The sequence below is a fragment of the Gavialis gangeticus genome, unplaced genomic scaffold, assembly GCF_001723915.1.
Source record: "Gavialis gangeticus isolate Ggan-Ray unplaced genomic scaffold, GavGan_comp1, whole genome shotgun sequence".
Lineage (NCBI taxonomy): Eukaryota > Metazoa > Chordata > Crocodylia > Gavialidae > Gavialis > Gavialis gangeticus.
This window is the reverse complement of record NW_017729018.1, coordinates 457,484-484,678: the sequence shown is the minus strand read 5'-3', so window position 1 is coordinate 484,678 and position 27,195 is coordinate 457,484. Positions and strand designations below refer to the sequence as shown.

The window sequence follows — 27,195 nt, the reverse complement described above, 5'->3', positions numbered from 1 at the left end:
AACCAGCTTCCAAGTGAGGTGGTGCAGGCTCCCACCCTGGGGGTTTTTAAGAGGAGGTTGGATGACCACCTTACTGGGGTCGTTTGACCCCAGTGCTCTTCCTGCCATGGCAGGGGGTCGGACTAGATGATCTGCTCAGGTCCCTTCCGACCCTAGAAACTATGAAACTATGAACTCAGCCAAGGTGTATGCTCAAGAGGAGGGCAGAGCAAGCGCTTCATGGAAATCCTCAAGGCCAACTTAAAATGTGCAACATTGATGTCAACTCGTGGGAGACTATCACCCAGGACCTCCCCAAATGGCGGAAGAGTCTGCTGCAAGGATCTTAGTAATTATCGCCCTCTGGCTCACTCCTTTGTGGCCTCCATGGCCCCATCTTTTCAATTTCTGCCACTTAAAACACTCGTGTGTGTGTGTGTGTGTGAGAGAGAGAGAGAGAGAGAGTGCTAAAGAGGGAGAGCAAGCAGGAGATCCAGACCAAGATGAAACAAAGCCACTTGTATACATATCAGCATTGGGAAGACTCATCTGCAAGCCAGATAGATTTAATCTCTGGGTGTTTCATTACTCATGTTGACTCTTGCTGACCAGATATATCACTGCTCAGAGTTACCCTGACAGAATTCAATTGTGGTAGTAGAGTAGCTCATGCAGTATTTTGATTGCATGTTCCATGTAATTGAGTTCCCTTTATGGTCATTTTTCATGATCATCCCAGTCAGGCTATGCCTTCTTTAGATTCATGCTGCTAGTAGGGCTGTGCGAAATGGCACTGTTCCATTCCAACAATTTCGAGGTCTGGACGGACCAGTGTTTTGTATTGAATTTAATTTCGGCTGTTTTGACGTTTTGCCCAACCATTGTGTTGGGGAAAGGAACTCAGCCCAGCTGGGCTGAGTTCCCAACATCAGCCCCATGATCAGGCTGGGGAAACTCAGCCCAGCTGGGCTGACTTCGTTTCCCCAGTGTGACCATGACACTGGGGAAAGGAACTCAGCCCAGTTGGGCTGACTTCCCATCCCCAGAGTTATGGTTGAAAAGCTTAGACTTTTGAAACATTTCAACTAGCCTCGTTATGTTTCGAGGCTGTTTTGAAGCCTTTTGTTTCATTTCAATTTTGCTGTTTCAATCTCAAAATTAGTTGAAACAGTGTTGAAATGAAACGGCCGGTGAAATTTCGTACAGCCATAACAGCTAGGCCCTCAGCCCGTGCAAAGGTCACTCACAGAGCAGTGTTGAGTCACTTGCAGCTCTCTTAAAGGGGCACCTGAGGATCCTCCAGTGTGTTGTCATACAAGTGCTTTCTGGTGTAACCATTACAGTCAGCACACATGGGAAGAATTAAAATCAACTGGGCTCTACTAGCTCCCAGGCAGTGAACTGGAAAGTCTATAGCTGTTCCAGTTGGCATAAATTAAAGCAACCTGAATCTGTTCTAGCTTGCACTAGGGATCAGTTTGGATCCAGGGAGAGGAAACCATGGCTTAGAGCAGTAGAGGCCAACATTTTTGGTAGGTGTACCACAAATTAACCCTGCACGTTCTCCAAGTGCCACTCTGATCCTCTTTCCCTGCCCTATATACAACAATGTACTCTCTGGCTGGTCTAATTCTCTGCTTTCTGCTTTATTCCCCTGTGCTCTCTGCCCAAATTGCTGTTTTACTTTCTGCTTCCTATCCTATCTGCTGTTGTGCTGCCTATCCCCTCCCTGATCTGGTGTGTGGCACACACAGGCTGCCCATGCCACTTGTGGCATCAGTGCCACAGGTTGGCCACCCCTTGCTTAGGGCCACCATTGCTCATCCCCATCAGTGGCAAATATAGAAAATGTGCAACCACAGTGCACTCTGAAGGGAATGACATATACATGGAGCCTGCACAGATGTGGTAAGAGTGGCAGAGAAAGGTCCAAACTGAGATTTCAGATACATCTGAATGGAGACTGAGGGAATGGGAGATGGGGTGGTTTATGTGAACTTCAGAGTTAAAACCTTGTAGATCCCATGCAATGTGATGCAGCAGCTGTGAAAGCACTTCTCGGACATTATGCTGACAGCTCCTATCAATAAGAAAGCAGTCCCAGGCCATGGCATGACTATGGGGAAGGCCGTACAAAAATAGCAGCTGCCACTACCAATGCTCCTTTGTCTGCTGTGTCACCACCAGCATCCCAGCTGTGGCCACTGCCTCATGTACTGGAGCTGCAAAGGGGAAGAGAACTGCCAGGGATTTCCTCAGGGAGGCTCCTGGCACAGCAATAAGCAGGCCCTGTTGGGCATCTTGAAACTACTGTGATGTAATAATTGAGCCAGGAGCACTGAGGCACTTTGTTATGGACTTGGGGTTGGGGACAAAAAATCCAAATGAAGCAGGAAACATCTTTGGGGCATTTAACACCTGACCTGAACTTAGGAAATGTAGACAGGTCTTAAAACAAAACTGAAATCTGTGGAATTTCAGCAGAGGCCAGAACCTACAATAGTATAACCCTGTGAGACTCTAGGAGTGTGTCTACACAAGATGCTAACTGCTCAGTAGCCTAATACTGTGCAGTAGTGTGTCACAGCACAAACAGTGCTAATACTCTCCTGTGCAGTATTATTAGGCTACTGTACAGTAGTGTCACTAAAAAGATGCATGCTAGTGGTACTGCGCAGTAATGCTAGTTACTGCAAATTGATTTAGTACTTGATTATACAAGTGCTAAACTTAATGAGCAGTAACTACAGCACATTAATGAATGTGTAGACATGCCTTAGAAGTCTTAGCTGTCAGCAAAACCAGAGGGCTCCAAAATGAGGATGATGAAGAATGAGAGTTTCCAATGAAGATTCAGGACTGGCTATACTAGATAGTTCAGAGACACAAACAGAGATGGGGACAGAGGCAGTGGGGGCAGTACCAGATTTAGGCACAAGCTAAGTAAGCTTGAGCTTAGGGCCTCACATTATGAGGGGCCTCTAAACCAACCCGTGGGCCACGAAGGGTTGGCTGCCAGACCAGAAGTGACCATGGACTGGCAAACCGCAGCCCCGTAGAGCTGGGCAGAGAGGCCGCGACTCCTCCCGCAGGACCCGTAGCAGCTCTAGTTGAGGTTTGGGCCCAACCCCCACCCAGGGTGTGGAAGTATCTTTACTTGTGTTTGGGCCAGAAATTCTGGCTGCAAGGCTCCGTGCAGTGGTACGCACTTTGCTGGGCCATGGCCACTTCTGATCCGGAGTTTGCCAGGCCATGGCATAGAAAGGTTGGGAACCCCTAGCTTAGGGCCCCACCCTGTCATAATCTGGCCCTGCGTAGAGGGCAGGTGGCAAGGGGGATCAGGCAGAAGGGGTTCAGGTACTATGGAGGGATCAGATGCCCAGGCATGCAAACATAGGCACTGACTCTGTGGGTGTTCCGGGGGTCAAGCTCTCATCAAAAAAAATTAGCAGGTGCACAGCACCCATGAACCACAGCCATTACGGTTCTTAGTGTTTGCAGACATAAAAAAAAAAAAGAAGAAAAAAACCCTGTGCTTTACCTAGCTCTGCAGCATTTACATAGATCAGGTGCTTCAACAGGGTTTTTTAGTGCTTTTAACTAAAGCTGATTCAATCAGCTTATTAGATAAAATTGGCAACACCCCCCTCCTCCCCCTTTAAAGTGCCAAATCTTTACAGATGCTGCAGAGCCAGGTTAAAGTAATGCCCTGCCTCTTCTGGACGTACACACAGCTCAGTGCAGGAATGCTAAAGTAAAGCGCTGTTTTGGATGAGGGGGTGGGGTTATGTCTGCAAGCACCCACCAGCAAAAACAAAAGTTGGGGCCTATGTGTGCAGACACTGGGGGAGGCAGGGGGGACAAGTGGTTGGGGCAGGGGGCAGTGCTCAAGCTGCTTATCCTCCCTGCTGGTTGCCCCTACCATTTGGATAGGCACCTGGCAGGGGTCTTATGACCCCTGCCACCCCCAGTCTCCTTCCCGCCCATGGCAGGGGGTCAGACTAGATGATCTGTCTAGGTCCTTTCCGACTCATTGATTCTATGATTCTATGATTTCCCGCCCTGCAACTGCTTTCTCCATTGTAGCAGTTGTGGGATGATGCATGTAGATTCTCTGTATGAAAAATTATAACAAATGTATAAATTTTCCATGTATATAATCTAATAATGGGGTGGGAGGATGGCCATCTTAAATTCAAAGTCAGCTTGGATTCAGGTAAATATGGTATTTGGTCTTTGGAGTTGTGAATATGAAGGTAAGAGGTACCTGAAAATATACGTATGAACTCTGAACGGGAAGGTGAAGAAATATCAGATGAATCCTGGCAGTATGTCTGGAAAGAGAATGGGTCTATAGGGGAAAAATGGATGCACCTGCTTTGCTCACAATAAATTACAGCATGACAATACCCTAAAACACTCTTTATCTTCCAAGTAGCTCAAATTGCTATGGGTAGCCTTACAATAGAGGAGTTGAACAGCCACCACTCCCATTCCTGTGGGCTGTCAATGGATACTTACAGCACCTAAGGCCATGTCCCCATGAGCAAAGGCATGTGTGGGGTGCATTTTGTGGCAGCTCAGACCATATATGCACACTCCTGTGGATGCGACCTAAGAGTCCAAGTAAGTACTTGGGGCTAGATTCACAATGTTGTTTAGGTACCTTTCTCCTATCTTGGGGTGCCTATACATGAGCAGGGAGGCTGCTTCAATGCACCGTAATTACAGTGCATTGGAGCAGCCTTGATTAATCGAGTCTGCTGGAGCATGGTTATTACAGCGCTCCAGCAGCCTCCGGCATCTCATGTATTAGTGTACCCGCACTTAGAAGTGGTGGCAGGGGCACTGTATCTAATGCTCATTCAATGAGCTTTAGATAAATGCCCCCACTTCCATGTTTAAGCATGGGGATGCAGATACACAAGACACTCCAGGGGCTTTAATTAAGCAGCCCCCCACATGTATAAATGCACAGTGGTGCCTAATTCACTATTAAAATCAATGGTAAATTGTGACCTACATAGGTATTTGGTACCAAAAGCTGTTTATAGGTGTTACATTTTTTTCTGGGTTTAATCCAGACTGCAACCATCACTTTATACACATGGATGTCTATAATCTGAATTAAAATTGAATTAACTAATCCTCATTGAAGGAGGATTAAAATTAATGCAGACTAGGGCAGTCTGAATTAGGCAATTTTAACTGTATTAATTAATATGTATTTACAGCATTGCTTTTACATAAATCAGTCCCCTCAAGGGAAACTCATTTGGGTTTTAGCAACACAACAGAGGCTATCAGGCACAAAGCAACATCTTTACAAAGTCAAATGTGCCAACAATACCTCACCATGACTAAGTATCAATATCTTGACTAAGCCCTCAGCCTTGCCGAAGGGCAGGGGTTACTGGTCTGTGAAGAAGGGGGAAACCCCCTTGATCATCTATTAACCCTTCATTTGCATTGCAATTTGATTTGAACTCTATGATGCAAATCAATGAACATGGTTTAGAAGGTGGTGAGCACATGTACAAATGGCCCAAGTAACTCCAGGTCTTCAAGACTAAGTTGGGATCCAGGTTCATACCGCTTAACTGTTTTGCCATTGGATGATCTAGTTGGGGCTGATCCTGCTTTGAGCGGGGGGTTGGACTAGATGCCATGAAAGAAGACACTGAAGTATGTTGCTGTTTTCAAGAGACATATTCTGATCCAGTTTCAGGCTAGATGTAGAATGGGCCTTATTCCAGTCTCCATAAGGAAAATGGGCCCCTGAAAAATGTTTTGTAGAGCAGCATTGGAGTTTGCTGCCAGGCAGAGAATTTACCCCATTTTTTGCCCTCAGGCCATGGGTTTAGACCAAAAGTGGCATGAAATTCATCCCCTTCCCCCCCACCCCAACTTTCCTCACCTGACAGCAAAGACTTCCACTGTCACTTTAGAGAACTACAATTCCTAGCACACCTTGCCTGCCCCTGCACCCTGCAAGGTAGAAGGGGAGGAGTTGGGGGCAAGAGTGAAAGCAGTCTGCCTGATGTACATTTTTTTGTGCTATTTCTCTGAACATGCCTCTCCCATTCCACATCTAGGGTGGCCATTTGTCCGGTTTTATAAAGCACAGTCTGGTTTTCTGGTCCTCTGTCCTCTATTGATATGAAACCAGACACCTTTATGTCCTCTATTTTTCACTGCTTGGCACACCCCACCCCCACCCGCCAAACACCACTGCGGCTGCCTGCGGAAGCTCCCTGCTCGCCACTGCCACACCCCACTGCTCACGCTGCTGTCACCGCCTGCGAGAGCTCACCTGCCTCCCCCCCTGCCTCAGGCTGCACACGATGTTCATGGTGGTGGGGACAATTGCACTAAATGCAACTGTCCTCTATTCTTGAGGTACCTCGATGGCCACCCTATCCACATCATCTGTCCCTGTTGGAAAGGTTGATTGGAAGGAGGCTGAGTCAATGCTGTGATGGCATCTCACGGGACGTTCCAGGTGATTGGGAAAGGGCAAGCATAGTTCCCATATTTAAGAAAGGGAAAAAGGAGGATCCAGGGAACTACAGACCAGTCAGCATCACTCACCTTGGTCCCTGGAAAAATCATGGAGTAGATCCTCAAGGAATCCAATTCTAAGGACTTGGAGGAGAAAAAAGTCATTAGAAACAGTCAGGCTGTATTCACCAGGGGCAAGTCAGGTTTGACCAACCTGATTGCCTTCTATGATGAGATGACCAGCTCTGTGGATGTGGGGATACCTTGATTTTAGCAATGCTTTTTATGCAGTCTCCCACAACATTCTTGCAGGCAAGCTAAGGAAGTATGAGTTGGATGAATGGACTGTAAGGTGGATAGAAAACTGGCTGGAGCATCAGGTTCAAAGAGTAATAATTAATGGCTCAGTGTCTAGTTGGCAGCTGGTATCAAATGGCCTCAGGGGTTGGTCTTGGGGCCGGTTCTGTTCAATGTCTTCAACAGTGACCTGGAAGATGGCATAGAGTGCACCCTTAGCAAGTTTCCACATGACACCAAGCTGTGGGGAGTAGTAGATATACTTGAGGGTAGGGCTAGGATTCAGAGTGACCTAGACAAATTGGAGGATTGGGCCCAAAAGGAATCTCATGAGGTTCAACAAGGACAAGTGCAAAGTCCTGCACTTAGGACAGAACAATCCCATGCACCAGTACAGGCTGGGGGCTGACTGGTGGGCAGCAGCTCTGCAGAAAAGGACCTGGGGGTTACAGTGGAAAGTAAGCTGAATATGTGCCAGCAGTGTGCCCTAGTTGCCAAGAAGGCTAATGGCACACTGGCCTGCATTGGTAGGTGTGTTGCCAGTAGGTTAAGAGAAGTGATTATTCCCCTCTATTCAGCACTGGTGAGGCCACATCTGGAGTACTGTGTTCAGTTCTGGGCCCCCCACTACAGAAAGGATGTGGACAAATTGGAGAGAGTCCAGCAGAGGGCAACAAAAATGGCAAGGGGCTGGGGGACATGACTTCTGAGGAAAGACTGGGGGAACTGAACTTATTTAGTCTAGAGAAGAGAAGACTGAGGGGGATTTAACAGCCGCCTTCAACTACCTGAAGGGGGGTTCAAAAGAGGATGGAGTTGGACTGTTCTCAGTGGTGACAGATGACAGAACAAGGAGCAATGGTTTCAAGTTGCAGCAAGAGAAATTGAGGTTAAGTATTAGGAAGAATTGTCTCACTAGGAGGGTAGTAAAACACTGGAACTGATAACCCAGAGAGGTGGTGGAAGCTCCATCCGTGGGAGTTTTCAAGACCAGGCTTGACAAAGCTTTGGTTGGGATGATGTGGTTGGGGATGGTCCTGCTTTGAGATCACCTCCTGAGGTCCTTTCCAACCCTAATTTTCTATGGTTCTATGATCTCCCCTTTTAGGCTCCACCTCCATGTATGTGGGGCTTCTCTCACTCTTATTGTTGCAGACCAGCGGATTGGTACATGTTTCTCAGCTCTGATTGGTGGACGCTGCGCTGGGGAGCTCCCGGGCCAATACACCAAGATGCAATGCTGCTGTGACTCTGGACGCTGCTGGGCAATCGGGCAGACTCCTGAAATGTGCCCAGTCAGGGGATCTGGTAAGGAAAACAGTAAATCCCCAGTATCCTACTGAGTTCAACCTGCTAGCGACTGGTAGTGAGCTGCCCTGGTGTGTGTCCTACACCAGAATACAGGACCTGTGAGGGAACTCACTGACACAGATGCACTGAAGATGGTTACAGTGCAGGCATCCAGTGTTGGGGAGTTCAGATTTAAGATCACCTGACTCAGGACATCTCCTCTTTGTAAAGGCATTTCAGAAGGATTCTTGCAGGGCAATAATCTTACTGCTTGCCTCAGCCTCAGCTTCAGCCTATCCGTTTTTAGCTGTCAGACTTTTGGTGAATAAGTCAGAGAGTGACCTAATGATAACATCAGGGTTTGGGAGCTGGGACCCTGGGGCTCTGAGTGCTCTTTCTGCCTCCATCTCTGCCTTGCTGTGTGACTGCACTCCCCCTTCCCAGGTCTCCCTTTACTTCTTTGCAATGCAGGGCAACAATCCATTTAAAATCTTATTTGAACAATGATATCTGGTTGGCCCTGCTACATCCTGGGCCCTGCTGCATGGAAGAGACTGGCCCCCTAGTTACTCCAGTGCAGGATCTATTGGCCACATGGCTGCAAAGACCACATACCTCAGCAGGGCTTCATTACTGACAGAAGGTAACTCATGCTTCCATCCTTCCTAACCCATCTTCCTGTCTCTAAACACACTCTCTGTCCCCAGGCAGAGTCCCTTTCTTCCTACCAGACTTCTCTGAGTACCTAGGCTTTGATGTCCTTGTGCCAGTTTGGCCCTGTCCCTGGCCTCTGCCTCTTGGCTATTCTGTTATACTCATTTGACATGAACAAGGAGCGTTGGACCAGGCTGTTGGAAAGCACTAAGACAGCTGTTTCGTTTCAGATGAATACCGCAGACTCTGCATTGAAGGACTCCCAGTAGTGCCAGGGTTCCCTGGGAGCTTCCCAGGAATTCCTGGATTTGGGCCAAATGGTGTCGGACCTGGAATCAGTGGACCTGGAGGCATTGGACCAAATGGGGCTAATGGACAAGGCGGGATCCCAGGCCTGCCTGGAATGGGCCCAGGAAGTTCAAGTATTGGTAAATTAAAATACCTTTCTTACAACACTGCATTTCTTAGAACATCCAGTGCGTCTGCCTGCTTGTCTGAGCTGCATGCATATGAACAAAGTAACAGTGCTTTACCCCAGTCACTAGGTTTGTCTTGACATCTGTGGAGCAATGGGATGTGACACTAATGCTGTGCAGAATGCTGAGCCCAGCATACAGATCAAAGGGTGTCTTATGTCTGAGCCAGGGAGCTGAGGCAGCTCTCAGTGCCAAAGAGGCAGCCTGCCTTCCAATGGAGAATGTCTTTCTAATTACAGAATAGGAACAGAGCTCTCACAACCTTCCTCCCTCCCTTGCCTGTCTAGTGCAGAGGAATAAATGCCTAGAAACTTGGTTGCAAAATTGAGCGAAAGGGCAAAAAACCTGGAGATGAAATTCAATGTTGATAAGTGCAAAGTAGTGCACAATGCACACGGGGGAATAAATAGTTCAAAATAAGACTAGATGATGGACTCTACATTAACTGTTGCCACAAAAGAAAGAGAGCTAAAAATCGGTCTGTAATCCCTATTGCCAAAAAAAATCAGCTTAGTGTCCAGCAGCAGTTAAAAGGCATAAAACATTAAGAATTATAAAGAACAGAAAGTATCATTATGCTCTAAGTTAAAGTATCCATAACGCTGTCTTGAGCCAGATTGTCACAGGTACAACTCAGACATGGTTGGCTTGAATTCAGGAGCTGAGAGGGTTATATCTTAAGTCCAGAAGCCAAAGTTGAGTGTCACACTGGGTGCCAATCTGAGTCCAGGTCAGGACCTGGGAAATCCAAAATATGAGAAAGGGTAAGCAAGGTCTAAGGCTGGAGCAAGGCTGGAGGAATGGCAGGAAGGTCCAAGGCAGAGGTGACATGGGAGTGAGGCAGGGCTTCAGAGTCGGGAGGTCCAAAACAGGAGGAGCAGTGCAGGGGTTAAGCAGGGAAGTCCAGGGGAAAGGTACAAAGAATATTGTTGCAAAGACAAGGCCCTACAGGAAATGGGAGGTTTATAGCTCTCCCATCAGGGGCTTGTGGCCTCCATTTGTCCTCTCAGGTCACCCAGTCCCTTGTTAGGAATCTCATGGTCAGACTCAGAGTGAGCTGGAGCAGGTATGTGGCTAGTCTTTCTGCAGCCTGGTTCTCTGCCTGTGGGTGTCACGGATTGGGGTTTGAATTCCAGGGTCTCTGACAAAGACGGTATCTCAGCCACTACCTTGCAGATCTGAGCTGCAGCAGCTCCTGCTCCTCCAGTCCCATTGCTTTGCCAGAGCTTTTCATTACTGGGCCAAAATGTGCCAGAAAAATGAAATTTCCCTGGATGCTACAGTAGGCAAATAAGGAGACCCAAGTTGTAGAGGGAGTTGTGCTGGAACCCAAGGATGGTTGTAGAAAGCACAGGCTTGCATGAACCACTAAAATGGGATTGGTAGCGTGCAACTGTCCTCTGATTGTTTTTTAACAAGTTCTTGCAAACGGGAAAATCCAGGATCTTCCCCCAGAGGCAGCTTTGTCTCTTTGACCCCGCAACAGGGTAAGTCCATTGGTCTGGAATGTCCTGGAGGAAATTGTTGCTTGTGTTCAAAGACCAAGGACTCTTTTCTGTGTCAGTGAGAATAGAAAACCCATCATTGCCTTGGGGAGGGAATGGGCTGCACACAGTATCACTCGCTGCTGAGTCCCATGAAATACATAAAACTGAATCTTATAGCATGACTCCAGGCAGGGGGAGGCAGAGAGATGACTTCTGGCGGCCTATGAATTACAGAAAATGCTGGGAAGCCAAACCCATAGTGCCCAGCATAGGATATATGCTCTACATACGTGTTTTCCATTTCTCTGGGCACCCTTTCTCAGACTGAAGAAATTCTGAAATGAAGGCCTGGTGATACAGAGGAGGGATCATGGGCAAGGGCTATTAGTTGAGGAGCTGCTCTTTACACGCCCAAACTGTCTCTATTACTTGTTTGTTTTTCAGGAACTGCCACCTTAAATCAGACCATTGACATCTGCAAGCACTTCACCAACCTGTGTCTGAATGGGCGCTGCATCCCCACCCCCTCCAGCTACCGATGTGAGTGCAACATGGGGTACAAGCAGGACGTGCGTGGAGAGTGCATTGGTAAGGAACATGTCCTTGGCAGACAGCCGGCTAGGCCACAAAGCATGTTCCAGGCCTGCTCCAGAAGTCTGTTCCCAATGGTATGTGGCTGTCTCTGGGGTCCTCAGTACTGTCCCCAGCCTGGGATTCTTGCAGCAGTGCTGATGACTGCAATGCTCTCCACAGTACTCATAGGTGAAGGAGTGCAGTGAGGCACTATTGTGCTTGCACAATGAGAGACAACAACCTTGCCCTCATCTGGCAGATTCATGCTTGCCTATGATCAAATTGTAAGTCGAGATTTGTTGTTGCCTGCAGCAGGGTTTCAGGGAAAAGGGTTTATTTACCTCCAGATAAAGACTGCCCCCATGTCTCTGTGGCTGAGATGAATGGGCATGTGGGCCAGGTACTTGCCAAGCTGCTGTCCCTCATCTCAGTCTTTGCCACCTCATCATATAGCCAAGTCATCCCCATGCCTGGGATTCCAAGGGACTCATTGATCCTGGAGACCCACCGGATTCTGAGACCCTCAACTTAGGGCCTCTAGAGCAGTGGTTCTCAACCTTTATTTTACCAGGACCCATTTGTAAACATCAGTCGCCAGGCCTGACCCAGTACATAGTTTGAGTAGAAAACAGCCCCCTGGCCCTGCCAGTGCCCCTCGCTCCCAACCCACAGCCGCAACCCCCAGCCTTGTTCATGCCCCTCACTTCCAATATGCTGCCCCCCAGTGTGTGGGGCAGGGGGATGTGGGCATCTGGCCCTCAAATTTTTGCACCCACAGCAGACACGGGGCTGGAGCTGGCTGGACCGGCACAGGCAAGAGCAGGCAGAACTCACCATGGGAGGGCAGAGTGGGGCAGCAAGACCCTTTGCTGCCACTGCCACCAGAACCTCCATGCCAGCCACACCAGCAGCACAAGCAGTAACAAATGGTGGTAGGGGGCTGCACTGCCCTCACCTTGTCCCGCCACCAGCCTCTCATGTGCTAGGCCGCAGCTTTACCCTGCCGCCATGGCTTGGCTGCCACCACTACTCCCCTCAGGACACAGCTCTACCCCAGGGTGGAGGTGGGGTGTGGGCAGTGTCGCCAGTGGGCTCCTGCCCCTCAACACCTCGTCTACTCCTCCCACCCCATAGAATTACTTGTGGGGAGTTGCAAGATCTGCCCCTCATGCCACATCCATGTGTGTGCACGCATATCCACATGGCACCCTGTGGCAGGGCATTTACCCCTTTAAGGGCCAGAAGGCAACAGCCGGCAGGTGCCTGATTAGGGCAGCCATTTTGGATTTAGGGCTGTCCATATAAACGGGGCAGTTTTGCTGCTGGAGGCCAGGCAACAACATTGCCTGGCCAGAGGGCTGATGGTATCATCTGGAGGTAAGGGAGGAGCTGTAGGGGAAGCATAGGAGACTCCTGGTCCTGGACATAACCTAAAACTGCACCCTGCCAGGAGTGGGTAGCCTAGTGGGGCTCTCAGTGGTGTGGGAGCCCCCAGGAAATGCCAGGCCAATTACCACCCTGGTGAAAGGTGGGTTGGGGTGCCTTAACCCCTAGCCCCCACAACCAGGTGGGTTTCCCCCTTTTCAAGGTCTAGAGGGTGGACCCCTGGCAATAGAGAAAAGGCCATAGACTGACACCTGTCTGGACTTCCCCTGACTGGTCAATGCTGGGGCCAGGACTGGAAGGGTCAAAGGGCTAGGGGCCCACCATGAGGAACGGCCAAGAGCCAAGGGCCTGGGGTTCCAACTGGCCTGGAGGTGGGCCAGGGCTAGTAAGCCAAAGGTCTTGGGGGGACCACACCCGAAGGGGAAGCGGTTCAGGGAGCTGTGAAGGTGGATGAGACCGCCTGAGGAGAGGAATCCAGGCGGGGTTCAATTAGAAGGATTCTGGGGCCCAATGTGGGGACCGGTGATGATGATAACATCTAGATGCCATCTGCGAGGCTTGGGCTGCAGTATAGGGGAGGAATGGAGCTACAGATAGCACCCCCTTACATCGGGGCAAGAAATGGGCAGCCTCCCACTTAATTAACAACAATTAATCAATTGCCAACAAGACGTGGTGGGCGAGAAGGCGGGTGGTTAGCCCAGAGACAGGTGGGCAGGCCTCCTGTTACACACCCCCTGCCTGATCACCCTCCTCCTCCCATTCCCCCAGCCCCAAGCAGCCCCTGGTAGGCTAGAACTCTGCCAGTCTGCACAGGGAAACCTGCAGTTTCCCACATTTTTTCCTTTAAAGGATAATCCATTTTTAAAGTTTGTTGATCCATTTTTTTAAGTTTGTTCATGACCCTTTTATATATTCCTGTGACCCACGGGTTGAGAAATGCTGCTCTAGAGAACAGTATGTGTAACTTTCCACACCCCTCTTTCACACTGGCTTGTTAAGGTATGTGTTAATGCATGGCCTGATCCGAGAGGTGCTAAATATAGGAGCTGAGGGGATGGTTCTTGACACCTTGCAGAATCAAGCCCTTGCTGCTTAAACAACCTTTCCTGGTCTTTGGTTGGGTTTATCTGCAGGGTCCATGATGAAGTGCTGCAGAGCAGGCCTGGACTCAAAATATTGGTGGCTTCTAGCTTTAGGCTTTTTTCCTTTCAGATGTGGATGAATGCTCCAGCAGCCCCTGTGTGCATGGAGACTGTGTAAATACACCTGGGTCCTACCACTGCAAGTGCCATGAGGGCTTCCAGAGCACCCCCACTAAGCAGGCCTGTATTGGTATGTCTGTGTCTGGATTTGCTCAAGAATATGTCAGATCAAAAGAAAATGAAGTGCCAAGAGGAGTTTCTCATAAAAGGGAGGTATAACCAGTGAACAAGCCTCTGGAGCCAGAAAGTCTTCCACTGAGAACTCCACAGCACTGTCTTCTCCCTCCCCTGACTCCAGGATCGAGTCTCCCACCCCCTTCACATTGGGATTGAATCCTGGGGGCTTGGCACCCCTCTCGTGCAAGCTCCTACATCGAGATTGGGCCCTGGGGCCCGTGCTGTCCCCACCTGACCTTGCGCACTGGGATCACATGCTGCATCCTGTGCTCAGAGCCTGGGGTTCACCATAGGTCCAAAAATTTGGCAGCAAGGGAGCAGTACCACTGTTCCCTTGCTACCAAATTTCCAGACCCTGGGAAGCTAGCTGGGCCAGATGACATGGTGCCACAGGCTGGATCTGGCCTGTGGTCAGAGCTTGAGCACCCCAACCTAGATTATATTTCCTTAACTTAATTATGAAAATATCCTGTGAGACAATGTCAAACCCCTTCCTTTGATTAATCAGGCTGGTTACCATATAAGGAAGAAAATTAGATCTGCTTCTATGACACTGCTATTTATCACTTCATTTTTCTAGGTTTAATAATTTGTTCCAAAATTTTCCTAAGGATTAATTGGGTATATAATTCCCATTGCTATATTTTGTCTTAAACTGAGACCTCTGGGGGATGGGTGGTCTACTAACAGTTTTAGCCCAGGTCATGTCAGCTGCACTACCAATAACTTGGGCAGCCCAAGGGAGACAGCCCAAGGAAAGGTCCCACTAAACCCCTCAGGGAAGCATTGGGCCTCATATGGAAGACTTAACTGCCTGTACACAACACCAGGAGCTTGGGAAACAAGCATGAGCAACTGGCCCTTCTCCTATGTGATAATGACTACAACCGTGTAGGAATTACAGAGACCTGGTGGGACTCCACCTATGATTGGTCGGTGGCACTAGAGAGTTACACTGTATAGGAGAGACCGAGTGGGGAAGAGGGGTGTGGGTGTTGCTCTGTATGTCAAAGATCAGCTCACCTCTCTGCAGATTGAATTTCCAAACCAGGAAGGGCACCTTGAGACCCTCTGGGTCAAGATACGAGGAAAACATGGGGAGGGTGACTTACTCATAGACGTCTACTATAGACCCCACCACCAAGAGGAAGACCTAGATCAGAAATTCATTAGGAAACTGGTCAAAGCCGCATGTTCCCAATGCTTGATCGTCATGGGAGACTTCAACTTCCCAGACTTCTCTTGGGATGATCACACGGCCAAATCTGACAGGTCACATAGTTTTCTCACGTGCATCGATGAGCTCTGTCTAACCCAGGAGGTCTATGGGCCGACTAGGGGAGAGGCATTGCTGGATCTAGTCCTGGCCAAAGGGGAGGACCTGGTGAGCGATCTGCGGATCAGGGGGAAGCTTGGTGACAGCGACCATGAGTTGGTCACCTTTTTAGTTCACCAAAGAGCAGGCAAACCCTTCAGTAAAACAGAAGTCTTTAGCTTTGGGAAGGATGACTTCTGCAAAGTGAGGGAACTGGTCAGTCAGGCAATCAGAAGCCAGTGCAGTTGCACCAGCAAATGCCTTTTTAGTGACATTACTGTACAGTAGCCTAATAATACTGCACAGTAGCATGTTAGCACTGTTTGTGCTCTGATGCACTACTGCACAGTATTATTAGGCTCCTGTGCAGTGAGCGTCTTGTGTAGATGCGCCCACTCAGACCTTAGTCATTGTGGTTTTATCACTACATACTTGTGCTATTCCTTTGCACTCATCTTTACTCATGTACGCAGTTTTCCTTTTTGATTTACTTGTCAATGAAGAACTTTTAAGGAAGCCATGTTAATCTTTCCTATGCTTCCTGCCTTTCCTGTACAATAGGATAATTTACCTTTGTGCATTTAAGAAACCTTCTTTCAGTAAGTACCTACTCTCCTTTATCCTTTAATTTTCTTACAAGGAGACCTTAGCTACCTGTTCCCTCTTGAAGTCTGCTTTTCTGAAAACTATTATTCTTATTCTTACCCTGGAATAATGGACTCTATTGTTTCATAATCACTTTCACCCAAAGTATCTTCCACTTCTAGATTCCCAGCTAATTCTTCCCCAATTACAAACAGAACTTAAACAGCCACTGCCCCAGTAGCTTCCTTTACCTCCTGAAGCAAAAAGTTGCTTCCAACCCATTCTAAGGACTGTCTGTGTTCTGCCATATGTTTTTTCCAGTGGCTGTGTGGCTAATTAACCCAAATTACCAAGGAGTCCTGTATTTTGGATACTACTGATAGTTATTCACAAAAAGGTTCATCCTTAAGATGGGAGAACCATAACATGACACCAGCATTGTTATTTTCACCCTTTATGTTCACTTAATGACTTTGAACAAATTTTCCTTCCCTCTTTTCCTAAATTTTAGAGCAAGTATATGCATTTTTGATCCATACCACCACTCTCCCTCTCTTTTTTCCTGTCTTTCCTCTCTAAACAAGTTGCACACTCCTATGCCAATATTCCAGACCTCCAGTTTATTCCATCAAATTGGTGAGAGAGAGGCCCTTATTACACATTCCCTTTACGCAGCTCCTAGAGCTCTTAACCCCCTGGACTGTCCACACATTAGCAACTGAAACTAGTTGTAAGCACGCTTTAAGTGACTTAAAGTTACACCACTCCAGGTCAGGTTTGCCTCTGATCTGTGTTACCCAGCTCCTATTCCATTTATGTGTGGACACTCCCCACAGATAAGCTGTCCAAGTTGAAATCCTCCAACTTCCCAGGATGCAGTGTCCCCTTCTCACCTTCCTGTTCTGTGTGAACAAACTTTCCATCCCCTGAACTCTACTGCCAGGGGCAGGTGGGTGGGGGAGGATTGGTCTAACACTAAGCCAAATTATGGGGAAGTGTGGTCACGCTGAAGGATAGGTTGGCAATTCAGGCCAACCTGGACAAGCTCGCAAGGTGAGCGAATCAAAACCTGATGACATTCAACACGGAGAAATGCAAAGTGCTCCACCTTGGAAGAAAAAACCCACATCATACTTATAAGACTGGCAGTGCTACAGTCACTAGCACCACAACCGAAAGAGACTTGGGGGTTATGATTGACCACAAGATGAATGCGAGCCACCAATGAGATGCTGCAGCCAGCAAAGCAAATAAAACTCTGGCTTGCATCTATCGATGCATCTCAAGCAAGACTTAAGAAGTCATCCTCCTGCTTTACTCAGCCTTGGTGAGGCTGCAGCTGGAGTATTGCATCCATTCTGGGCTCCGCACTTTAGAAAGGATGCAGAAAGTCTTGAGAGGAAAGCCACGCGCATGACTACAGGTCTTATGAGGAGAGGCTGAGAGGCATGGGACTTTTCAGCTTGGAGAAGCAAAGGCTCAAAGGGGACTTGGTGGTAGCTTATAAGTATATAAAAGGTGTGCATCAGGAACTGGGAGAACATCTGTTCACCAGGGCACCCCAAGGGAAGACAAGGTCTACTGGCCACAAACTGCTGGAAGACCATTTTAGACTGGACACAAGGAAAATCTTGCCCATCTGAGTCTCCAGAGTCTGGAACAGACTGCCCCCAGAAATGGAGCAAGCACCTACTCTGGATACCTTTAAGAAAGGCTTGGATTCTTATCTTGCTGGGGTGACCTGACCTAAGCAGACTTCCTGCCCCTTGGCAGGGGGCTGGACCTGATGATCCTGCAAGGTCCCTTCCAGCCCTAGTGTCTGCAAAATCTATGAAATCTATAAGCAACTTCTGCTTCTGCTCCCGGGGTGTAACCTTCCCACCTTCCCTCATGCAAACAGTTTATAGATCACATGCCAGCTAGTCAGGTCTCAGGGCATGGACAGGTCCAGGAGTGGGGAGATGGGAAGGATCAGGTCCCCATGAGCTGCAGTTTCCTTCCCAGGGCAGGAGCAGTAGCTCCCCCTAAAGTGCCTTCCCTCATCACTCCCACCTGCCAGCCACCCCAGGAAGCATGACCAGCACCCTCCACACACTCCAATCCCAAATCCCAATTTATTAAAACATGAGAACTTCTTTTAATCTACTTCCTCTTTCTTTTAAAATTCTTTTCTTTTTTATATCTTTTTATTTTATCCTTCAGTGGCTGGCTGACTTCATTTTCACCATCTACCCCCATCCCCATCTCCTTTCCACTTCCCATTCCATTTCCCACTCCTGTCCCATTAACTCTCCACCTCCCGGCTTCATGCTCCCCCGCCTCCCATCTTCCACACACCCCTACCTAGAGCAGGGATAGAAGCCAGTCCTGGCTCACCCACCCTCTAGTGGCAAGTCACAGCTAGGGGATGGTCAGAGAAGGTTTTTAGCCTTAAGGTGCAACTGCTCCAAACTCGAGCTACTACTAACATCAACCAAATTTGCACAGCTCAAAGTGCAATGTGTAACAAGGCCCAGAGAAGGGGTTACTTGGTGCTGAATCCAAAGCCCCCTATATTCAGTGGAGAGGCCTTAATATTGACTTCATCAGGCTTTGGATCAGGCCCATGTTTGCTTGTAATACAGACCATGGATAGACAGTGCTGCTTAAGGAACCAATACCTTACAAGCAGAGGGGCTGAGAAGGGAATTCATTATTAGCTTGAGCAGCTTTGTCTCCAAACCCTTGGACACCGTGCTGTTCCTGGAAAATAATAGTCTCACACAGCGAGTCTCCCCTGCAACTTTACCATGTGCCATAGGCAGTAGCATCCTGAAGAGGGAGGGCCAGTGAGATATTAGGGCCAGGACCTACCTTTTGCATGTGAGAGCAGTATCCTGCCTGTATTTTGTAGTGGACTCTAACTTGAGTCTTCTAAGGCTAAAAGCCCTTGGGCCCAACTGGACAAGAGAGAGTTACTGTTAGAATCATAAAGTGTGGGCAGCTCATGCTCACAAATCAAGTCTGCTGCTATCTTGCTCTGTTTGTCTCACTGCCAGATATCGATGAGTGCATCATGAATGGAGTGATGTGTAGAAATGGCCGCTGTGTAAACACTGATGGCAGCTTCCAGTGCATCTGTAATGCTGGCTTTGAAATTACCCCTGATGGCAAGAACTGTGTTGGTAAGCACTTCCTTCCGCATGACATCGGCTGGGGAAGAAATGGACTCACTAACTGCAATAACCCTGCATATAGATATAGCATATTTAAAGCCAAAGTCCAGGGGTTTTACAGATGGGTTAAGAATTCACTTCTTTCCTTCCACGCAGAGATGACTTGAGCAGGGTGCATGGCCCAGGGCAAATCAGACTGTTCGGGACCCCGCCTCCACACACCCCAGACACGAAACCAGTGGTGGATGGAGGCGGGATCCCAAGCAGCCAGATGTGAAGCCAGCAGCGGCAGTGGTGGTGACAGTGCTGAGTCACCGCAGCCATTCAGCCCTGCTCCGCAGGGCCCTGGGCGGTCACCCCAATTCACCCCACCTACGGACGGCCCCGATTCCAGGAATACAGCCACCTCTGAGGTGGTCTGATCTTTAGCAATATTTCACAAGCATTAAGGAGAGGAGAGAAAGAGTCACTGATCCAATGGAAATTGCTCTCAGATGAAATAGTTACAGTGCTCTGAGACTAAGGAGTTAACAGTGTGTTTTGCTTGACGATAATTTTGCAAGGGCACTAGGGTGCCACAAGATCTGTAGTTTCCCAGAGTGATGAGGATCCCTGAGTTTTACATCACCCCTAAAAGGTGGTATCAGTGCCACAGTGCCATAACACAAGTGCAGGTTCACCTTTAGCTCAAAGAGCAAAGGGCATGAGAAGAGCCAGTGCTGCTTCCTGCAGTACCTTAGGATTTTTGTAAAGGTTGCAAAGGGATGTCCAGCAGAATGGTCAGAAAAGTGTTGATGAAATCTTTTTTCATCAAATTTTGTTGATTTGTCCCAACTGAAACTTTTAGAGGACATTGTTCAATTTCAATGAACTTCTGACAGGCAGACTTTGAAATCTGACTGATTTCCTGCCTGCTTCTTCAGCAGCCTACCCAATGACCTGTAGGGGAGCCCAAAACTTCCAGACTCCCAACTAAGTTTGCTCTTCCCATAGAGCCGAAAGCCTTGACACATGCTGAGTGAAATTAAGAGTAGCTTCATGCCTTATAGACTAACTAAATCAGAGATGCATAAGCCTTCATAAATAGTGGCTTATTTCAGTTTACTAGTATGTGAGCCAGCTAGTTAAAAGCCAGCTCAGATATATCTACATGAGCTGCAGACACACCTATCCATGGCAACATAGGATTCTTCTTAGAGCAACAGTTTCAGCTAGGGGTCTCTGGGTGCCTTGAGACCCTTTCAAGGGTGCTGCCAGGTGCCATGCAACATTTGCATTCCTAGGTGTAGAAACATAACTCACAAGATAAACCCAGAGATTTCAAATAAGAATCTACAGCATTAAAAACATTCAAACTTGTTGTGATCTTTCTGAGTTCTTTGTAATTGCTCTAATATTTTTCTGTATTCAAAACACTAAGTGAAAACTAAGAGTTAACATGTTCTAAGGGGAGCCTTGAGTCTGTTAAGGGGTGTCTTGAGTCTAAAAATGTTGAGACCACTGTCTTAGAGGCAAATAAAGATTTGACCACACATGGGGTAAGGCAACACATAGAATCTGAAAACAGGGGAGTCTTTGTGCACCCCACAGGTTCATGTTTCTTATCACCTTTCTTATCATCTTCCCTAGATCACGATGAATGTGCTACAACCAATATGTGTCTCAATGGGATGTGTATCAATGAAGATGGCAGTTTCAAATGTATCTGTAAACCAGGCTTTGTACTGGCTCCCAATGGGCGCTACTGTGTTGGTGCGTGTACTCCAGTTTTGCTCTGTTTCTCTTGTGTCCTATATGTCTCTGGGACTTGGTATGTACAGAGGGATGAGATGGGTAAAGCCAGAGTTATGAAGGGAAGAAGAGGAAGGTAAGGCAGATCTCAGGGTAATGATGATGCTGACTGAATTCCCTAACCTTTCACCCAAGCTTAACCAACAGAGCAGCTAATGGCAGTCCAGGAATGGGTTAGGTCCTAGAGGACTGAAAGGCACTTGGAGAGAAGGAAGCAGCTCTGGTGTTACACAGATAGTAGTGAAATGAAAGAGTCTCACTGAGCTATTTGGGAGAGTCAAGACTGGGCATCCTGCTGGCTCCATTCATTTTGCGTAAGCCTAAGGCAAGTGCTGGGGATTCTGCAGCATTAGAGCAGTGTTTTTTACAGTAGGCCCTGCCCCAGCCCACAGGGCCTCTGAGATCCTTCCTACCAAGAGTGCAAACTCCTTTCCCCTCTGTCATGCTGCCAACATGTGTGCTTTCCTTTCAGATATCGATGAGTGCGAGACCCCTGGCATCTGCATGAACGGCTGGTGCATTAACACAGAGGGCTCATTTCGGTGTGAATGCCTGGGTGGCCTGGCCATTGGCGTGGATGGACGAGTCTGTGTGGACACCCATATGCGCAGCACGTGCTATGGAGGCATTAAAAAGGGTACCTGTGCCCGTCCCTTTCCAGGAGCTGTTACCAAATCTGAATGTTGCTGTGCTAACCCAGACCATGGTTTTGGGGAGCCGTGTCAACCGTGTCCAGCCAAAAACTCTGGTGAGCTCCACCTCTGTGTGTGTACAAATTCAAGGGGAAGGTACTTGGAAATGGTTTAATCCTCTGAAGATCCATCTGAGAAGACACCTTGGCCTATACAGCATGACAGCATTATTGAAAGGCCCAGAGGTGTACTGCAACCACTCTCATAGTATGGGCTGTACTGGTGTTTCCTGCCTATGATCCACACAACCCATGATCTATACATGGGTTATGTATTGCTGTGTACTGCTATCTTGTCCTCTTTGTCTTCAGGTGCTGAGTCATATAGAAAGAAACTAAACACCTTTATGCTTTCCCCTTTTCACTTGTCCATGTGAACAGTTGCTGTACTTACCACAAGAGTTTTTTACCCATGGCCTATGTAGTCTGGAAGAGGTTCCCAGAAGCAATTGCTCTCTTGAGGTGTACTCCACCCTTAGAGGCATTTTTAGGAAGCCCTGTGCTAAGATATTTTTTAGAGTTCATTATAGCGGTAGCTGCTGCTGCTAAAAATTAGCATGTCAAAACTGCTTCACGGACCCTGACTTATGAAACTCGCCCCTATTTCCAATTTCCATGCTTCATCTCTGTTCACAGTGATATTCTTTGTGTCTTGAAAATGTGAAGTGAATCTGTGTACTAGATCACACCAGTCCATGCTGGAGCTAGCACGTGGGGTCACTCTGTGGTTGGATCTGGTACATGGTATTGGGCCATTGTGCAGGATCAAACCCACATGCAAATCCTGTTTGTCAGCCATTGGTGCTATCAGCAGTGATTTTATATCCACTCCCTGAACATTGATGAAATGTTAAATTGATATTACATCTTGTACCAGAGCCCACTTAGAAGCACCCCCATCTGTTGGGAGTATTTCACTGACAGCTACATTTTGAGATTTGTTTGTTAATCACTTCTTAACCCATTTAACAAGTGCTTTGCTTAGAATCTTATACGTAGCATAGTTCTGCAATTGGTGTAGAGCAGCTGAACTGATCATGGGGATTTTTGTTTTATTTGAAGGTTCACTGCAGTATTAAGCAGTGTTAGTGTTAAAATATATCATACGCTGTTATAAACATCTGATTCAGAGTACTCACAATCAATACCCTAGCAAAAAGCAAATGGGAATTGTCCATATTGTTCTGAATTGATGTCATTTTGCCAATGCTATAATGAAAAACTAATGAATCTGCTCTGCTTTTCCCACAGCTGAATTCCAGGCACTCTGCAGCAGTGGCATTGGAATAACAGCTGATGGCAGAGGTGAGGACTTTACCATGTGCCATAATACAGAGGGATGCCTATAACTAAGGTTCTCTAGCACGTCCAGTTATAAGACCTTGCTTTCAGTTGCATGTAACTGATATGTGTGAATGTGTAATTATGTGAATGTGCATGAGTGGTACAAGATAGACTGAACATTTATATTAATGTAATCTGCATTACACAGTATCAAAAATAGTGGGTAGATGATGCAAACCACTAATCTGGGGTAATTTCACCCAGTCTGTGGGAGAAATACCCCTGAAAAATCAGGGGTATTAGTTACAGTGGCTTAGGTTTCACCTGTCAACATCCATCCTGGGGTTGCTGCTTGTTAAAACCAAACTGACTATTATTACCAGCTTCCCTACTGCTTTGTGCGAAGGTGCAGTAATAGCTGACTCTGTCCATTCCTGAGCTCGGTATAAGTTACATCAGTGTAAAAATCCAAAGTACATTACCACAGAGTATGTCTTTGTCCAGGGCCAATACTTATTGGGTAATTGTCTACGTACATGTGCCGGAGAGTGTGTGAGAATGAGTGTGAGTGTATGAGAGAGAGAGATAAGTGTATAAGTGAGCATGAAAGATTGGGCGTGTTTTGGCATGTGCATGTAAAGGTGCAAGAAGCAAGGATTTTTATGGGTGATATATTTTATTGGACCACTATTACATGGGTGGGATAGACTTAGACAAGCTTTAAGTCATTCTTTTTCAGGTCTAAGTGAAATTTGTGTGTACGTGCATGTGAGTGAGTATATGTAAGCATGTGAATGCCTGTGGGACAGTGAGTCTATGTATATGTGAGTGAATGAGTGTATATGCAGGTGAAAGTAAGCATATGTGTTTGTATGCATGTGTGTGCATATATGCGAGAGAGAGTGAAGGTGTCTCAGATTCTGCCTTTAAGTAACAACAAATTACTGTTAAGCAAACATACCCAAGTCTGGTGTACTGAATCAAGTGGCTGGTCCTTGGCACTGAGGGGGAGTTGCGTTTCTGGGTTTGCCCATAGTCTGGCAACCCTACAATATATTGCTGGAGAACTGACCTAAAACTCATCAGCGGTGGGTGAATTTGTTGAAGGCATTTATCAGCGATTTTCAGGTGTAGGTTTGTCTAGGTCTGCGAGCTGGGACCCCATCTAGCTCAAGGCCCTGATCCATACATAGCTCACCCCCCTGCATACCTCACCAAAGAACAAATGCTCATGGCTAGGTCTGAGGGTCCTCCTCCTGCCTCCCAGGATGCATGGACTGCTGCTCAGCCAGCAATTTATGTCAACAGTAGGAAAAGGAGATTTACTTTGACCTGACCAGTGATGCAGCCTGGGAGCTCAGTGCAGGCACTCAACAAGGAAGTTCATATAGAATGTGGGTGTCATTGCAAAGCCTTTCTTTGACCATCTGCTCCTAGCTATTGATTTGATAAGGACTCCTTCTCCACCCCAGCTGCTCAGAGACTCTCTAGCAGGCCTGTACAACACACTACGAGACCCAGGCCTTGTTCTCTCTCTTCACCAGCCCTGACCTGGCAGTGCCAGTTGGGAAGTACAGGACAGGACATGTGCAGGCGGCCAGCCTTGCCTCATTTAGGTACAGCAGCCAGCATGCAGCACTTTCCAAACCACCTCCTCTTTTGGCCTTTTCCTCAGACAGAGACAGATGAGGGGACTAAAGGATGGACTGAGAACTGGGCACCAGAGGTGGAGATGAGTGCTTGGGTTAACCCAGAAGAGACTGTCATGGTCCCAACAGGCACTAGCACCTCTGTGGTTAGACTCCACATGTAAGGGTATGGCACTGTGCCAGCTGCCTGCCCAATGCGCAGTGTTCTGCGTTGCCACCTGTGAGTCACAGGTCTGCTGTCTGCCTTCAGCCTCATGCTCCACAGGAGCTGGTGATAGAGGTGCCAGCACTGGGTCTATAGGCTAGCAGAAATTGTGTTCCCCCCACTTCCTACTGGCCTCCTGGGACATAGAGGGGTATTGATGCCTAGAGAGAACCCCAAGAAATTCAGAAGTGACTGTAATCAAAGGAGCAAATGACTCCTCCTTGGGAAAAGGAAAGAAAGCAGGCTGTTGGTCTCAGTGCAGTAGCTGAGACCCTGCACTGATGGAGACAGTACACAGTGGCAGAGAGAAGAATGCTGATACAGCACAGGGACTCAGGATGCAGGCCATTTCCCCATGAGCATCTCCCTCTGTATGGCACGCCCTTGCAAGACAAATTGTGCATGTGCGCACACATATGCATATATGCACATCAAGGAATGGGGGTAACTGGTGGGGCTTTAGTTGTCACCAAACTTCTTTCATAAATGTGTGTGCTCTGCTCGAGACCTCACCTTCATGAAGGATGCAGCATCTCTGTTACAAGAAAGGTCTCTGCAGGGTAGAAATTAAAGTCCATTCAACTGAATGTAGATTTGTACCCTGAAGAAACCTGAAGGTACAAGGCTGCAGCTTGGCAATACGTAGGAGCAAAGCAGTGCTGACATTCAGAGCATTCTTCTGCATGGTCTCCTGCAGATGACCCACACAATGGTCAGGCTGAGTAGTGAAAATGTGTACATCCAGATGTGGACAGGCCTGTGTAGAAGGCAGTGGAGGTAATGCAGAAGCAGAGGCTGAAGGATGTTCTTTCGGGGCTTGGCCCTGGTTCTGGTCACATCTGAACATGTGGTTCCTTACCCTGCACAGATATCAATGAATGTGCCCTCAACCCAGACATCTGCCCCAATGGCATGTGTGAGAACCTGCGTGGGAGCTACCGCTGCATCTGCAATTTGGGCTACGAATCAGATCCCACTGGCAAGAACTGTGTGGGTGAGTTCAGGAGAATCCCTGTGTGTTCAGGGCAGTTTGGAGCCCCTCTGAAATAGGCCAGGTCAAGGCCTGGACTCAGCAGGGAGCCTGGCTAGCAAAGGTCTACTAGAAACAAGTGGAATTCTGCAGGCCAGACGTCACAGCGCTTGATGCACATTAACTGGCCAGGGCACTCGCTCAGGGCTTTGCTCTGGGCCTAAGCAAGAACTGATTCCCCTAAACACAAGGTTCTCTCCTTGAGCTGTGACATGATGAGTCTGATTGTCCAGAGAGAAAGATCACAGGGCAGTAGCTATAACTAAAATAACTGCAATTTCAGAGTAACGCATTTGCTAGTTAATATGGTATTTGTTATAAAATGTATCACTAGAATATTTGGCAGCCCTAGCAAGGCGGGTGTGTAAAGCACTGAAACAAACTGAACATTACTTAAAGGGCCTAAACATGCCAGGATATGGGGCAGGGTAGCTATGCAGATGAAGCTAAGCCCTGAGATTGAGGCTGGCCAGCCCTAGAGATGCCAGGCTGGGTATTGTTCAAAGGTAAGTCTCGTGGTAAGTTCCCGCTGCTGCCCTGAAGCTCTGATGATGTGCTGTGGCCTGGCCTACCCTCTCTCATTTGGAGAATATGAGAAGCAAACATGGTACAAATGGGTAGCTTTTCCATTCTCCTCCTGCCAGGTGATTGTAATAGACTCCTATGTGCTTGCCAAGCTGTGCCATAAATAGCAAGGTCTCTGTAAGTGAACTGCCTGGGCCTGGGGTGTGTCTCAGAGAAGAAATGTTTTCAGTGCCATCTTGGCTACCAGAAACCAGCTAGCTGAGGGGATGCCTGGTGCTGGAGCTCACGAGCCGTGTCTATCTCTGCCCACAGATGTCGATGAGTGCACTGTTAATCGTTTGCTCTGTGACAATGGCCTGTGCCGTAACACACCTGGAAGCTACACCTGCACCTGTCCCAAAGGCTTTGTCTTCAGGACTGAGACAGATACCTGTGAAGGTAACGATCTTCTTAAGCTCTTTGGTTTGGCTCTTGGACTGCCATCCAGCATGGTGTTCACTGGCTTTGCTGCCCTTTGCCAGAGAGAAGCAGAAGCTGCATCATGGCCAAGACCGCAGCCTAGCTGGGCTGGACTGGAAACTGGCTGAGTCTGAATATTAGCAGTGATTCCAGGGGCAACAAAATATCTGCAAGGTGCAAAGCATGAGTGCTAAGCCATCTTCTGGGTGTAACATGCCTTTGATTTTCTCTGGCTCAGTAGTGGTTTGGACTCTAGCTGCTTGGGGGGTTGAGTTTTCAGAAACTCAAACCCAAAACTTTTTCCTCCAAACACCAGAACTTTTGGACTAAAAAATGTAAATTTGGGGACAGGGAGTTGGTAGAAAATTTACAGTTTGGGGGTCATCTTTTTCCTGACAAAGAATTGAAAATATTTGAAGAAAGGGGACAAGTTCTGCAGAAATGCATATTCAGACCCCCCCCCCCCTTTTAATTTTTTTTT

The 27,195-nt window shown here is 47.8% G+C and overlaps 1 protein-coding gene across 2 annotated transcripts in view; it reads left to right on the top strand.

The window, feature by feature from the left end:
• Positions 1-27,195, top strand: part of FBN3 (fibrillin 3) — a 295,809-nt gene that overhangs the window by 194,569 nt on the left and 74,045 nt on the right. For both annotated transcript variants that reach the window (XM_019513191.1, XM_019513193.1), the window contains exons 10-19: positions 7,933-8,085; positions 8,952-9,149; positions 11,129-11,272; positions 13,859-13,978; positions 18,964-19,089; positions 20,710-20,832; positions 21,344-21,619; positions 22,814-22,867; positions 25,569-25,694; positions 26,568-26,693. In XM_019513191.1, coding sequence (XP_019368736.1) covers positions 7,933-8,085; positions 8,952-9,149; positions 11,129-11,272; positions 13,859-13,978; positions 18,964-19,089; positions 20,710-20,832; positions 21,344-21,619; positions 22,814-22,867; positions 25,569-25,694; positions 26,568-26,693 — 1,446 coding nt within the window. The remainder of the gene's footprint in view (positions 1-7,932; positions 8,086-8,951; positions 9,150-11,128; positions 11,273-13,858; positions 13,979-18,963; positions 19,090-20,709; positions 20,833-21,343; positions 21,620-22,813; positions 22,868-25,568; positions 25,695-26,567; positions 26,694-27,195) is intronic.